This window comes from Hemibagrus wyckioides, linkage group LG28, assembly GCF_019097595.1.
Source record: "Hemibagrus wyckioides isolate EC202008001 linkage group LG28, SWU_Hwy_1.0, whole genome shotgun sequence".
In the NCBI taxonomy this organism is placed as follows: Eukaryota; Metazoa; Chordata; class Actinopteri; order Siluriformes; family Bagridae; genus Hemibagrus; species Hemibagrus wyckioides.
In genome coordinates this window covers 13,908,369-13,921,981 of record NC_080737.1, presented here as the reverse complement: position 1 = coordinate 13,921,981, position 13,613 = coordinate 13,908,369, and the positions used below count along the sequence as shown (strand labels likewise).

Below are 13,613 nucleotides of genomic sequence, written 5' to 3'. Positions count from 1 at the left end.
AGTTCAGTGTGTGTGTGTGTGTGTGTGTGTGTGTGTGTTTAGGTTTAGTAAGAGCTTAGTGTGTGTTTAAACTGATATAAATGCTGTTTGCTGCTCTTACATAATGGACTAGGCCATCATCTGCTACACTGCCTAATGAGCTGACTGTTGAACTTAAGCCAGAGAAAGACAGAGATAAAGAGTGTGTGGGCTAAAGTAAAGGGATTGAGATATGCACATAGCCTTGCTACATAACTTACCACAGTTTCATACATACATTACGTTGCTTTATTTTTTTTTTTTTTTTCCAGACTCTCACTAGGTGCTATTTGTTAACCACAAACTATGAGTCTGGAAACTAGCTGTGCTTCATGAAATGTGGAAAAAAACCCACAACAGAGTGTGTGATTATAGGAAAATATTCAGTGAGGGGTTGTGCAGTGAGGCCCAACATGAAGTGGAGCGAGCGTGGAAACATTTACGATTTTCAGTGAACTGAAGAATGACACCTCATAATATTAATCAGTGTCTAGTTATTTTTTAATGCTGTGGGAAGTTACTTCCTGTTGTCATTTATCGTTAAATCAGCTTTAACAAGTCGTTCCCTTTACCTGAAGAGATTTCCTTCAAAGAAATCTGCCCCATATCAACATGGGATGGGTTTTTTCTTAGTTAAAGTTTTATCGGTTTAGATTATTTGGAAAAGTCTCTCTGAAGGAGCTGGTACTAAAGAAATGATCGTATGTTAGAAATGAGAGTGTTAAAATAAACCTGGTCTTCAAGAAGTCAACAGTGCTGTGGGTTAAACAAACTACCTGTTTGGATAAAATGTGCAAATCTTTGCTGTATTTCAAAAGCACAATCATCAAATGATCAATTTAAGTTAAGGTTTCGGTACATTTTGTACCACTACGAAAATTATTTCAAGCAGAGAGATCATAGTGAAATGAATTCATGCACAAACAGCTACTAATAAAGCTCATGATTATTTAAAATCTCTTGATGGACCACAGCCAGCAAACAAAACCAGTGAGTTTGGCCAGTGGTTGATTGGGCTCTTTGTTACTGATCAGAAGGTTGGGGGTTCAAGCCCCAGCACTACTTGGCAGCCACTGCTGGGCCCTTGAGCAAGGCCCTTAATCCTCTGCTCTCCAGGGAGGCTGTATTATAGCTGGCTCTCTGCTTTGAGACAATGTCTATTGTTAAAAGTGCTATACAAATAAATTAATTGAAATTGAATTGAACAAACTGCTTTTCGTACCAAGGGGTAGTTTTGATTTGTTGTTTCTACCCTAGATTTGGACCCAAAACCTTAGAACAAGTCTTCCCTGTATTTTCACTCTGACCAGTCTGTCCTCAGGTCCAGCAAATACCTCTAATAGAGGTTGGGTTTAAGAGTAATATATGTAAGTGTTGCCCAATTTTACCTAAGTTTACTTTTCAGCCCTTTTCGCCATGTCCCTGCTGCCGCTGTAAAGCCTGGATGAGAATGACAGCACTGGTAATCTGGTCATCTGTGACAGACACACACACTCATGCCTTGTGCAGAAAGGGGCCAGGTTGCATGTACTTTAATCCCCTGTGACAATGGAATGGTATGGTCCAGTAATCCCCGGGCTGTTGCAGTGGTAGCGGTGACAGGGTTTCGGATGGTTTGGGATTCCGAACCGGTGACCAGACTAAAGATTTGACCAACCCTCCTTTGCTCAGGGTCTTGCTCTACCTTTCTCTCAGCACACAGGAAAGAGGGTATGTGTGTATCACGTGTGTCACTGGTTTGCAGTGATGCATTGTCGCTTGCATGCGTTATGCGTAGTTGGTGTTAGCATTAGGTTAGGATATGTGCATGTTTTTTTAATGCAAATGTGCAAACAAAAATGATGCACTGATAGCTTGTGTGTTGTTAAATCTCGTTGTTTAGTTATCTGCTCCTCTCTAAGTGGATTTACCTTCCAGGTCATATAGATTTATGATTTCCAGCACAGACTCAGTGACTTATGTGGTTGAGTGTGCGTGTGTACATATACAGGAAGTCTGTTTCTTTGGAAAGTACATTGAATTCAGCAGCAACACTCTGAATCTTTGCTATGTAACCCACTGAGATTTTGAGCTTAGCCAGATCTGGGGAATTTGTACACCGAGGCATGACACGAATCAACAGGCAAACATGTAACACTCAGTATCAGCACATCGATATGTATTTGAAAAGGGAAACGGCAGTCGGGCCAATCCATTAAGGTGCTTTTAAAAGAAATGATCCAGTTACCCGTTTCGGTAGCCTACAGGGATTACTGCAATGTGCTTATGGCAAACGAGGCCTACTGCATCCGATCTGCCGGCCTTAGCACTGCTCCGTACAGCATGTTTGCTAACAACCGACATGGCTACACAATTAGCCTAGCTTGAAGGTTAGTGTTAGCTGATAAACAGAAGAGAACTGAACTGAACTGTGAACTGAAATTAAATGCTTCTCTATAATCAAGCCATCCCATGATAGGTTTACACACCATCATTGAGTTTAGGTTTAGCTCTAAATAATGTTTTCAATGAGAGAGAGAGAGAGTGAGGGAGAGATCAAAATGGAGTTAACATTTTGGTCTTAATTGGTCCTTGTTTCTATAGCAACAGCTAATTCACAGATTTGTGTGGTCCACATACTTTAAAAAGAATCGTGATGTTACTTGGACAACTAAAAACAGATCAAATCAAGTCGATACGATGAAGCTTTTAGTAAGGAGTCTCCAGTTTCAGTGTTTTGGATCAGTCAGTAGTTATGCTGGTTATTCCACTGGAATATCATCTTACTCGGTGGTTTCTCTGTAACACTGCAAGCTTTGTTTTTATTAGAAAGTCTTATTAACTTGAGAGAAAATAGAGGCTGGTGATGGAACAACTGTTTATAGCTTGTTTATAGCTCTTTCAGTTTATCTATAACGGCTGAATATATAGGAACTAACTCGTTTCATGGATGTTTCCTATTGTTAAATGTAATGTTAAAAAAAAGTATGTCATACTGTAATAAATCATTAGAATTGTCAGCAAACTGCTGAAGTAAACGAGTAATTCTATAAGAGTAAGTAATTCTATTCTATTATGTTTTTTGTTTATGTAATGTAATGTAAGTCGCTCTGGATAAGATCTGTCAAATGCCAAAAATGTTAATATAAATTGTATTACCTACAGTACAGTACAGGATACTGTCTAATGTGGAAAATGTTTTAGTCAGAATTCATAACTGCTATGTCTAGTATCCTAACATGCCTTGTATGTGCTAATCTGTCAGATTAAATGTACCAAAAGTGCTAAAATTAGTAGTGAAATTGCTTCAGCATGGGGATGTCCCTTTACCCCCCCCCCTTCACTGCTGGTCATCAAAGTATGACTCTCATTCCAGTAAACCACTCAGTTCTTGTATTTTACCTTTTGTTGCATCTGGAGTTTTCTTTTTTCTTTATTCCTTTCAGGCTGTATGTGAAACCCCACAGCCTGTAGCTGATGAAGTCCATGTTAAGGGGAAGGAAACTCATGGAGAAGAAAAGGATGAGTCTAGCGCACAAGTAACTGCTGAGCAGGACAGCAGCTCCACCCATCCAGAAGAACAGGCACAAAAGGAGCGTATAGAGTTTCTGGTGAGAGAAATGTCGAGCTTAGGTTTAAAAATGGGGAAAAGTTTACTGTTACTGTGTAGTGTTGTCTTAAAAAGTCTGGTGCAGTGGTAGCTCTGGGTTGTTGATCGGAAGATCAGGGTTCAAGCCCCAGCACTACAAAGCTGCCACTGTTGAGTAAGACCCTTAACCCTGTTGCTCCATGGGCGCTGCATCATAACTGACCCTGTGCTCTGACCCCAAACCTCCAAAGATGGGATATGATTTCACTGTGCAGTAATGTATATGTGTCAAATAAAAAGGCTACTTAACATCCTTAAAATAAAAACATATTAAAGAGTTTTAAAGAGAAGAAGTGTTACATATGGGCTCAGTTGGTGAGCTGAAATGGGTTCTTCGGTTAAGGAACATAGAATGAGACTTGGCTCCCTAGAGCCTGGATACTAAGCTATCTTGTGTTTTTGTATGGGATGGAATATTTGAACAGGTTCAACTACTAAACTAAATAAGTGACTATTTATTAGATTTTATTTGTTGTTTACTAGCTGAAGAATGATAAGGCGCTCTTAGCACACATTTAGACTGAACATAAAGGTCTAGAGATGTTCTTAGGCTATTTATAGTGGTTTGATGGTTATCAAAGTTATACATGCAAACAAAGTCTTTGAAAGTCTGGAAGGCAGAAATTCCTACAATGTTGGCGTGCTGGTTCTAATGCAGACCCAAACGTCAAGTTTTTCCACACCTCCAGTCTACATCTGAACGAGGTTATGTCATATAATACCATTTCTGGGACGACTTCACACTCACGTGCCATTTCATATCACTGGTGTCGGTCATACTTTCATCATAAATGTTACTTTCTTTGTGATACACTCCTTGTTCCTCTGTCCATCCACTGTTCCCACTGAGTCCAGTCCCAGTCTAATGCTGCGTTCACACAAACAGCTACCAGATACCGTTTGTTTTCAACGAGAGACCCTGGAGTGTAGATATGGGCGTGTCCGATGACACAACAGATTTGAGAAAACATTAACTTTATTCAGATAGGGATCAAATTGGTGCAGCGATTAACAATACGAGTGACGATAGAGCGCACATGATCCGTGGCAAAGCACACACACTGCTTGCCCTTCATCTCATATGATACGATGCATATATGCAGTGATGAATTTTATTATATATTCACACACAAGCATATTAAATCACCCTCCAGAATGTTTCATTTTAGCAGAATGTGGAAAGCTATTTGCACCACCCGCTGATAAACCTCATTACTATGGCAACCAGTACCAGGAGCAGCTACTGGCAACTTCATAGCAGACTTGCAGAGATAAAACCATTGTATGTGTGAACGTAGCTTAACCAAGACTGTCCATGCTGCAATTAGGATAATTAAGCAGTGCTAAGCGGCAGCATGGTGGCTTAGTGGTTAGCACGTTCACCTCACTGTGTGTGTGGAGTTTGCATGTTCTCCCTGTGCTTGGTGGGTTTCCTCCCACAGTCCAAAGACTAGCTACTAGTCTTGAATGTGTGTGTGTGCCCTGTGATAGGTTGGCATTCCATCCAGGGTGTATCCTGCCTTGATGCCCAATTACACCTGAGATAGGCACAGGCTCCCCATTTCATTTTTTCGTGCTAAGCGTTCTAATTCTTCTCATGTCAGAGGTCAGTGTAGAAATTAGAGCTAGTGAATTCGATGGCTTTCTTTTTTTGTCCACCTGCATGTACTGCAATGCACCTGTCAATCATATGAATCGATGCACGTCTTTTTAATCCATAACATAATCCAATGCTAGATATCAGGTCGACGATGCTCGGCGATGTTCTAAACATGTCATTAGACACAACCATTTTATGAGTCTTTTTTTTTTTTTTTGCTACAGGAAAGTGAGCTGAGCAAGAAGAGAAAAGAATGTGAGGGTCTCGAGCATGAAGTAAGGAAGAGGCAGAAGAGATGTCTCGATTTGGTGAGCATGTTCGATGACGAATGTGAAGAAACATTTGAATACCACTTTTTTTTTTCTTTCTACAAACTCATAGCACATTTTTGCTGTTTTGTTGCCATTACCATCACTGAGGTCAGATACTTCTGAGGCATTTCTATGATCCAGCAGTTTGAAGACTGGGTGTCCAAATCTGATTTGTATTTAGCCCAGACACCGGCAACACAAATAAAGTTAAACCCTTTTAACCAGTAATGTAAATCGACTTATTTTTCATTTTAAAGTATAAACAAATGAATTATTTTATGGCCACAAGTGTGATATAAAATTAGTCAGGACTCTGTTGGCTTTCAATCTGAGACCAGTGTTTTTCCCCCTGTTGGATAACCTTACACAGAATTTTCGTGGTTGAAGATAACGCCATCAAATTTTACATGCTTATAAACAAACACACGGGGCATCTCAGAGAGCAGAAATGGGCTTGATATCAGCATTTACCATTGCCCCTAGTAATAATAATAGGCTAGATAAAAAGAAAAATACTTGATTACCACATTAACAACCACTGGACCGTGATATGACAAAGAAATACGGACAGACACTGGTTTGATAGCAGAACATCTCTGGGTGGATTCTAAGTCATCTTCACAAGAGAAGCTCGAGCACAATCACAAAACAGGCTGATTATCGTGTGTGTACGTACAGGAGAGCCAGCTTGAGGATGAGCGCGGTCAAAATGAGCGCTTAACAGAGGAGGCTGAACTCCTCAGGAGGAAGGCTCAGCTGCTTGAGCAGGTCAGTGGCACGGCTCGTGTGTGTGTGTGACTTTCTATTGTGCAGTATTGTGTATCACTGGTGTGCATCAAACATTTTTCTATACTTCTTATTTCTCTCTCTGTCTCTCTCTCTTTCTCTCTCTCGTGTCCAGTCTCAGGTTGAGAATGAGGAGCTGAGGGAGGAGCTCTCTGCAGTGAGCGCTCGGTATAGTTCAGTTCTCGAGGAGAACCAGAGACTCCGTGCCAAGCTGGAGAACCTAGAGCAGGTCCTAAAGGTAAATCTCAGTAGCTGGCAGGTTAGATCAGACAAATCCTGGACAGACTGACACTAGGCTGTACATTTATCTAAAGCCTAATAATAAAGTTTCAATAATATTCGGAGTGCTCAAATGGATTGATACTGATCGTGTGTGTTGTGTGTGTGTGTGTTTGTGTGTGTGTGTGTGCAGCATATGCGAGAGGTCGCAGAGCGCAGGCAGCAGCTGGAACTGGAACATGAGCAGGCACTGGCTATCCTCAAATTCAAACAGGATGAAATCAAACGACTTCAGCGGGTCTGTCGCAAACTATTCACACCACACTGCATTCAAGAAATAGTAATAAAAAAAAAAACGTGGTAAATCTGATGCAATTCTATGATCCAGCAGTTTGTAGACCTGCAATGGAAATCTGATTTGTATTTATCACAGACACCAGCAACACAGATAACCAGTACACCCACAGAATGGAAATACACTCATGGGACATTTGTAATCAGTATAAACAAATGAACTATTATCTGGCCTCTAATCTCGTATAACATGAGTCAGGACTTTCAGTGTGAGATGGTTTTAACTATGTTGAATAGCCTTACACTGAATTTTGTCGGGCAAAAACGGTCTAGTATCCTAGAAGGTTAGGGCAATAAAAAATGACTTATGAAAAAACTAGAAATTTTTATTTGTAGCCATTAACCAGCACTGGACCTTTGGCCTTTGGTTAAAAGAGTGGTTCTAAATTGTGCTTATTTGATTAACTAAACCAAAAGCAGAAATGAATCACGTACAATTTGATGTCAAATGGGTTCAAAACAACCTTCTTGACTAGCAATCTAACCATGAACCTTTTCCTAATCATCTGCCTGGACATCATACTTCATGCACATCATATTTTTTCCCTCATATTCATTAAACCTTTTTGTGACTGTGTGCTCTGTGTCCATCAGGCTCAGTTGTTTGCTAAGAGGGAGCATGAAGGAGTTGTGCAAATGCTGGAGGTGAGAATTTCAAATCAAACCCTTGCTTTTTTCATATCCTGACTAGGATGCGTCCAAGATGCGTTCATCTAGCTGCGTATCTTACTACAGTGTGTATCTGGCTTCAGTGTATTACATTATTAACTCCACCGATGGATAAAGTTTCCATTTCTCAATTTCCTCACTGTTACAGCAGACAGAGTATAAATACTGTAGAGAGTTAATATTTGATGACATGTTCTCTCTGCTCCCTTGCACTTTATTTCACACACCAAGGACTATTCTTGCAGCTACTGCACTTTATATGTATAATGAATCTCTTGTACCCGTGACCTACTGAATCTCACAATATTATCTCAGTAACTCCGTGTCTGATCTAGATGTTGTGTGTGTGTGTGCTGTTGAAGAAATCAATCGATGTTCAAATAATTGTTGTTTAATCGCATTTTATAATGCACAGTGTTTCCCCTATGATAACACAGAACTCACACGGTGCCTTGTGTAGTGTAAAAACAGTGGTTTATGAATTAGCAGATTTCTAGTTAGCTGTTAAACAGAAGACAATGCAATTGATTTCGATTTTTTATTATTTTAGGTTTATTCCGATTGAATTTTTTGCCTGTAAATTTTAGTATTAATTGTGTAATAATGTTACCTTTGTGCCGAATTAAGCAGCACTTTTTTTTGTGTGTTTAAAAATGAAAAGAAAAATATGGCTAGTTTGTGGAAACACGTCACTCTTCTTGCCATCCTATTTTTCCAGGACAGCTTCATATTCCATGAGGATATAATTGTTACTAAAAGATAAAGATTTTAGTTCTGTTATAAGTCAGTGACCCAGATGTGAAGTGACCAGATAATAGACGCAACCAAGGGTCCAAGGTTCAGTTGTAGCTTAGGAAGAAATGAACAGCTGAACTGTGAGATTTTCACAGGACAACCAGTGTCCAGTTACTCAAGAAAGCTGGGCTTTATGGAAGAGTGACCAGCCGCATAATATTCTGTTCGGAGATTGTTGAAAGGCATTTCGGAGACTGCGGGTAAAGGTTCTCTGGTCTGATGAGACTGAAATGATATTTTTTAGCCTTGGAACAAAGCTGCTTATCACAGTGACAAAATAGTGACTCATGGTAGTAGTAGTATTGTAGTAGTTTCAAGTCACCCTTGGCCGTTTGGATGCTTTAATTGGCTCTCCTTAGCTGGTCACTGTAAAAAAATACAGTGGAACCTTGGCATACGAAATCCCTCCCTTACAAATTTTCGCTTTAAGAATTGAAATTTTACAGGAAATTTGCATCGGCATACGAAGTATTTTTGTCATACGAGTGAACCGAACCGAATGGCGGCTAAGTTGCGTGTACATCCAGGAGCCGTTCAGAACTTGTTTCCATCAGTGGGAAGTCAAGCGAAGCGAACTTACGATTTTTTTTCAGTCAGCGAAAGATGTTTTGAAAGAGTCAACCCACGATACCAACGTTTCCTTCGGCATTCGTTCGAAAGCTACGTGATGTTTGGTTGCCAGATTGGTTGAGGGGGTGATCTGTTCTATTTTTAGCCTGAGCTTGGTGGCACGACTTCCTGTGTGGACCCTTGACCCATGGAAATTGGTAATATTGGATTATCTGCATTTACGTTATATCGCAATACGAAGAACTCAGAACAAATTAAATTCGTATGCTGAGGTTCCACTGTACCCCAAAGCCTAATGAACATTAGGTTTCTTTCTGTTATGAAATGAGAATAATTTTTCCCTTTTGTCTACAAAATGGAAGTTTTTTCTTCAATGTTTTAACAACCATTTCTTTACACAGAATAACATCTGTTGCCGAAATGTAAAATCATAAATCGGACAAAGTATGTGCATATCAGATTCATTCTGTATTGAATCACCATGTCATACTGTGACTTTAATAAATGAGCCACTGCATGCTAAGGTCAGTATGAAAAATAAAACATAGAGGCTATAGTAGTATAGAGGCTAAGATTAGTTTTATTCCTGAGCAAATCCAAAGAGCTGTGTAAGTTAGTGTTAGTGTAGGTACATCTTAATGTAATATCTCATGCATAGATTTAATTAGCTAGCCAGTATAATCTGTTACTATAATAATAGTAGGTTACACAAAATTGGCAGGAGCCACGTCTTTCATCAGCACATCTTTCTTCTAGGGGAAACACTGTATGTGCATGTAGGAATGTTGTATGATGTGAGCTGTGTTACTGTTAATTGTCTAAATGAGGTTTGTGTCATTTGTAGGGGTTGATCCAGTTTGTATTGCAGAGAGAGCTGGTAAAACTAACTTTATCATTCTCTCTCTCTCTCTCTCTCTCTCTCTAAAACTAAATGACTGAGTATAGTATCTTTCCCCTCCAGAGGGCTCTGTCTCTCTAGAAATTGACTTAGCCTTTTTAAATACACCAAGCAGACCGACTTGTGGTCGTCTCAAACCATCTATAGGTTCTATATGTTCTACTTCCAGTTGTGTGATACGGCCTCTGGGGGGATTTCGATGCTGTACACAACCGTATTTTTCAGCAGGTCCCTTTATCAAAAGCTGGAATCTGATTGCAGCGTCTACTAACCATAAACCTTGTTTTCATATGGTTGACCTTTGACTTGACATACATGCATGTGTATTCTGAATCTCTCTCTATCTCTCACTCTTTTTCTCATTCTGCCTATGTCTCTCTCTCTTCCTGTCTCTCACTGTCTGATGTGTGCCAAGCAGAACACATTGGACTGCATGCAGGTATTGATACTACGCAATTCAGTCATTATTGCCTACTGCTTTCCCAAACCCTCAGGTTCTTAGTCATGTCTGTGATTGCATACTTTTGTATTTGCGTCTCGCCCACGAAAAATAAGGTACAAATCAGAAATGGTATATTTAAGCAATACACTAGCTTCGGCAGTTGAATCGTGATCTCACTTTTTGGCTTCGGCTTTTAGTTGACGAGCATAGCTGAAATGACATAATTCAGTTTTTGGTTGAAATCCCGAATCAGATTGGTCGGAAGCAATCATTATTTTTCAATAATAGCAGCTATAAAAGAAATGCACAGTCTATATTAATGCCTTTGTTATACATTATCCTTTCTATAGTAACAGTTCACACCAGGACTTGTACAGCATTCATTTATGCATAATAAAAGTGTTGTTATTTAACAAAGAAAAGCTATGATGAAAATTCGTGTAAGGAGACATTTTAATATTTATGGAAAGGCTCTCCAGTGTCAGCATTTTGTAAGAGTAGGTTTTCCACCACGGGAAAGTCTTTTTTTGAGGGTTCTTTTTTTGTCTCAATGCCTGGTGAGTTGCTGTGGCATAAGTGATATCAGGAACTAACTTGTTTCACAGACTTTCCACAACATTATATGCGACTGTAAAGGATAAAAGAAGTATCCTTGTATAGATATGAAGCTTACACATACAAATAATGCAAAATGTGAAAGGCAAAGCTAGAGGCTTTGTACATAATAACTCAATAAATGTTAAACATAATCTTGATTTTAATAGAGATTAAAAAAGAAAAGAATTGTTTTTCTAAGCCGGTACAGATCTGAAAGCTGAATGTGAAACATTTTGTACACTGTGTCTAGTTCCTGCTATACAACGAAATAGTTTCTACATGATGACGATTTTGTACTTTTAAGTCACACATACTTTAGGTGTGATATGTTACAGGAAACTGGCTGTTTTTATAGAACTGTGTGTAAAAGCATGTGTGTGTGTATGTGTGTGTGTATGTATGATGAGGCCCTGTTTGCTCGGCGTCTGCCAGGAAGCTGAACCGCAGTCCCGGAAGTGAAACTAGCTGTAGTTTCTCTGAGCCTGAGAGCTACGTGCTTACACTGTCCCCGCAATACAAACTCAGCAAAAAGGCAATATGGCTGCAAACCCTTTTTCTCCCTGTTTCCCCGCTTTGCTTTTCTGTCCCCTTTTTCTCCCTGATATGTCTAAGAAATCTGTTACGATGCTTTGATTCATTCACTGCCTGACAATGTTTTTTAGCTCACCGCTTACCAGAAACGTAGGCTTTTCTGCCAGTTCATAATTCTCACATCCTAATAATCGGCAGAAATTCACTCAGAAACCTCAGTTTTGAGGTTATACTAAAGAATCATACAAGAATAATACAAAATTCCCCTCAACTGAAAAAAACAACAACAACTGATTTGGCAGCCTGATACCCATTATGTAAAATGTAGTATCAGTTTGTTAACACAAATTTCACATTTATTTCACATTTTTCCAAATAAGGACAGGTTATTGGCTTTGAAGCACATTCACCACAGAACCTGTGTGCTAAACATGCTAGCTAGCAGCCCTAGCTGATTTTCTGTGATGAACAAAATAGCTGCTTTGTTGTAGTGTTTTGTCAGGTTTGTTTACTGCTCTTAAAGGAAACATTGAAGTAAAATAACGTTAAAGATTAAGACTCCGATACTATAAGAACATTTACATCAAGCTGAGGCAAATTCAAGCAGCAGTTAGCTGGACAGCTAGCTATCAGGAATAGCAGCAGATTGTTGTTTGGATGCTTTGAATTCATTTTTTTAATAAGGATAAAGGTGTAGATGTGTTCCAAATCCATGTAAATGTTAAAAAAAAAAAGTTGATAATTCTATATAGCTCATTTTAATAGTCAAAAATACAATAACATGTTCTGAGATACTTGTTAAATAGAAACTTGTTGAAATAATAAATAAATAAGTTAGTTCTAGTGAAAGGAACTCTTAAAGTTCAGCATACCAAGACATTTTGGACAATTTCATGCTCCCAACTTTGTGGATGACCCCTTCCTGTTCCAACATGATCCCTTCCTGGACCAGCGCACAAAGCAATGTCCATAAAGACATGGATGAGCGAGTTTGGTATGATGGAACTTGACTGGCCTGCACAAGTACTGACCTCAACCCGATAGAACACCTTTGGGATGAATTAGAGCAGAGACTGTGAGCCAGGCCAAAACTGTGACATCTGCCTTTACATGCACATGAATGTAATATGGAGTTGACCTGCCCTTTGTAGCTATAACAGCTTCAACTCTTCTGGGAAGGCTTTCAACAAGGTGTAGGAGTGTGTTTATGGGAATTCTTGACCATTCCTCTAGAAGCGCATTTGTGAGGTCAGGCACTGATGTTGGACGAGAAGGTCTGGCTCACAGTCTCCACTCTAATTCATCCCAAAGGTGTTCTATCAGGTTGAGGTCAGGACTGTTCCTCCACACCAAACTCACTCATCCATGTCTTTATGGACCTTGCTTTGTGCACTGGTGCGCAGTCATGTTGGAACAGGAAAGGGTCATCCCCAAACTGTTCTCACAAAGTTGGGAGCATGAAATTGTCCAAAATGTCTTGGTATGCTGAAGCATTAAGAGTTCCTTTCACTAGAACTAAGGGGCCAAGCCCAACCCCTTGAAAAACAACACCTGTATTCAGTGATTTAGAGGGGTGTCCCAAAACATTTGGCAATATAGTTTTTTTTATTGTACTCACAAGACCCCATAGCTACCTCAGCTGCCTCAGTTTATCCTCTGTACAGACATCTCACTATTAATCTGAATGGATAACCTTTCCTGCTCTGCTGTGTGTGTGTGTGTGTGTGTGTACACTTACAGTCAAAGGTACGGGAGCTGGAGCAGAAGTGCCGTAATCAGAGCGAGCAGTTCAGTCTTCTCTCTCAGGAGCTGGACAAATTCCGGCAGCAGGCTTCTAAGATCGATTTGTCAGCTCCTGGACTGCTGTGCTCCGGCCTCACGCAACTTCCCAACGGCCTCAGTCTGCCCACGGACACCGGTAACCAGACATTAATCTAATCCAGTTCACACACGGCAATGCTGCTCATCGTGTCGCACAAATTATATCACATACTCTGATAAGATCTGATCATTTCTCTGTCTCAGATCCTTATTGCTATTAAGCTGGAGAGTATAAACCAGCAATCCTATCTTTACTTAGAACTTTTTAGTCAAGAGACATGTGTGTTAGGCTGATTGGCATCTCTAAATTGTTTATAGTGTGTGTGAGTGTGTGTTTGATTGATTGGCATCTTTTCAGCTTTGTGGCCCCTCAG

At 39.8% G+C, this 13,613-nt stretch overlaps 1 protein-coding gene across 14 annotated transcripts in view; it reads left to right on the top strand.

Annotated features, from left to right (window-relative positions):
• The window catches only part of LOC131348355 (RIMS-binding protein 2), a 91,356-nt gene that overhangs the window by 55,348 nt on the left and 22,395 nt on the right, over window positions 1-13,613 (top strand). For 10 of the 14 annotated variants that reach the window (XM_058383202.1, XM_058383197.1, XM_058383189.1 and 7 more), the window contains exons 6-13: window positions 3,444-3,608; window positions 5,471-5,554; window positions 6,236-6,325; window positions 6,459-6,581; window positions 6,756-6,860; window positions 7,511-7,561; window positions 9,795-9,827; window positions 13,159-13,336. In XM_058383202.1, the coding sequence (XP_058239185.1) occupies window positions 3,444-3,608; window positions 5,471-5,554; window positions 6,236-6,325; window positions 6,459-6,581; window positions 6,756-6,860; window positions 7,511-7,561; window positions 9,795-9,827; window positions 13,159-13,336 (829 nt within the window). Of the gene's footprint in view, window positions 1-3,443; window positions 3,609-5,470; window positions 5,555-6,235; window positions 6,326-6,458; window positions 6,582-6,755; window positions 6,861-7,510; window positions 7,562-9,794; window positions 9,828-10,266; window positions 10,288-13,158; window positions 13,337-13,613 lie in introns of all 14 variants that reach the window. The other 4 variants (XM_058383203.1, XM_058383196.1, XM_058383191.1 and 1 more) reach the window with 2 other exon arrangements.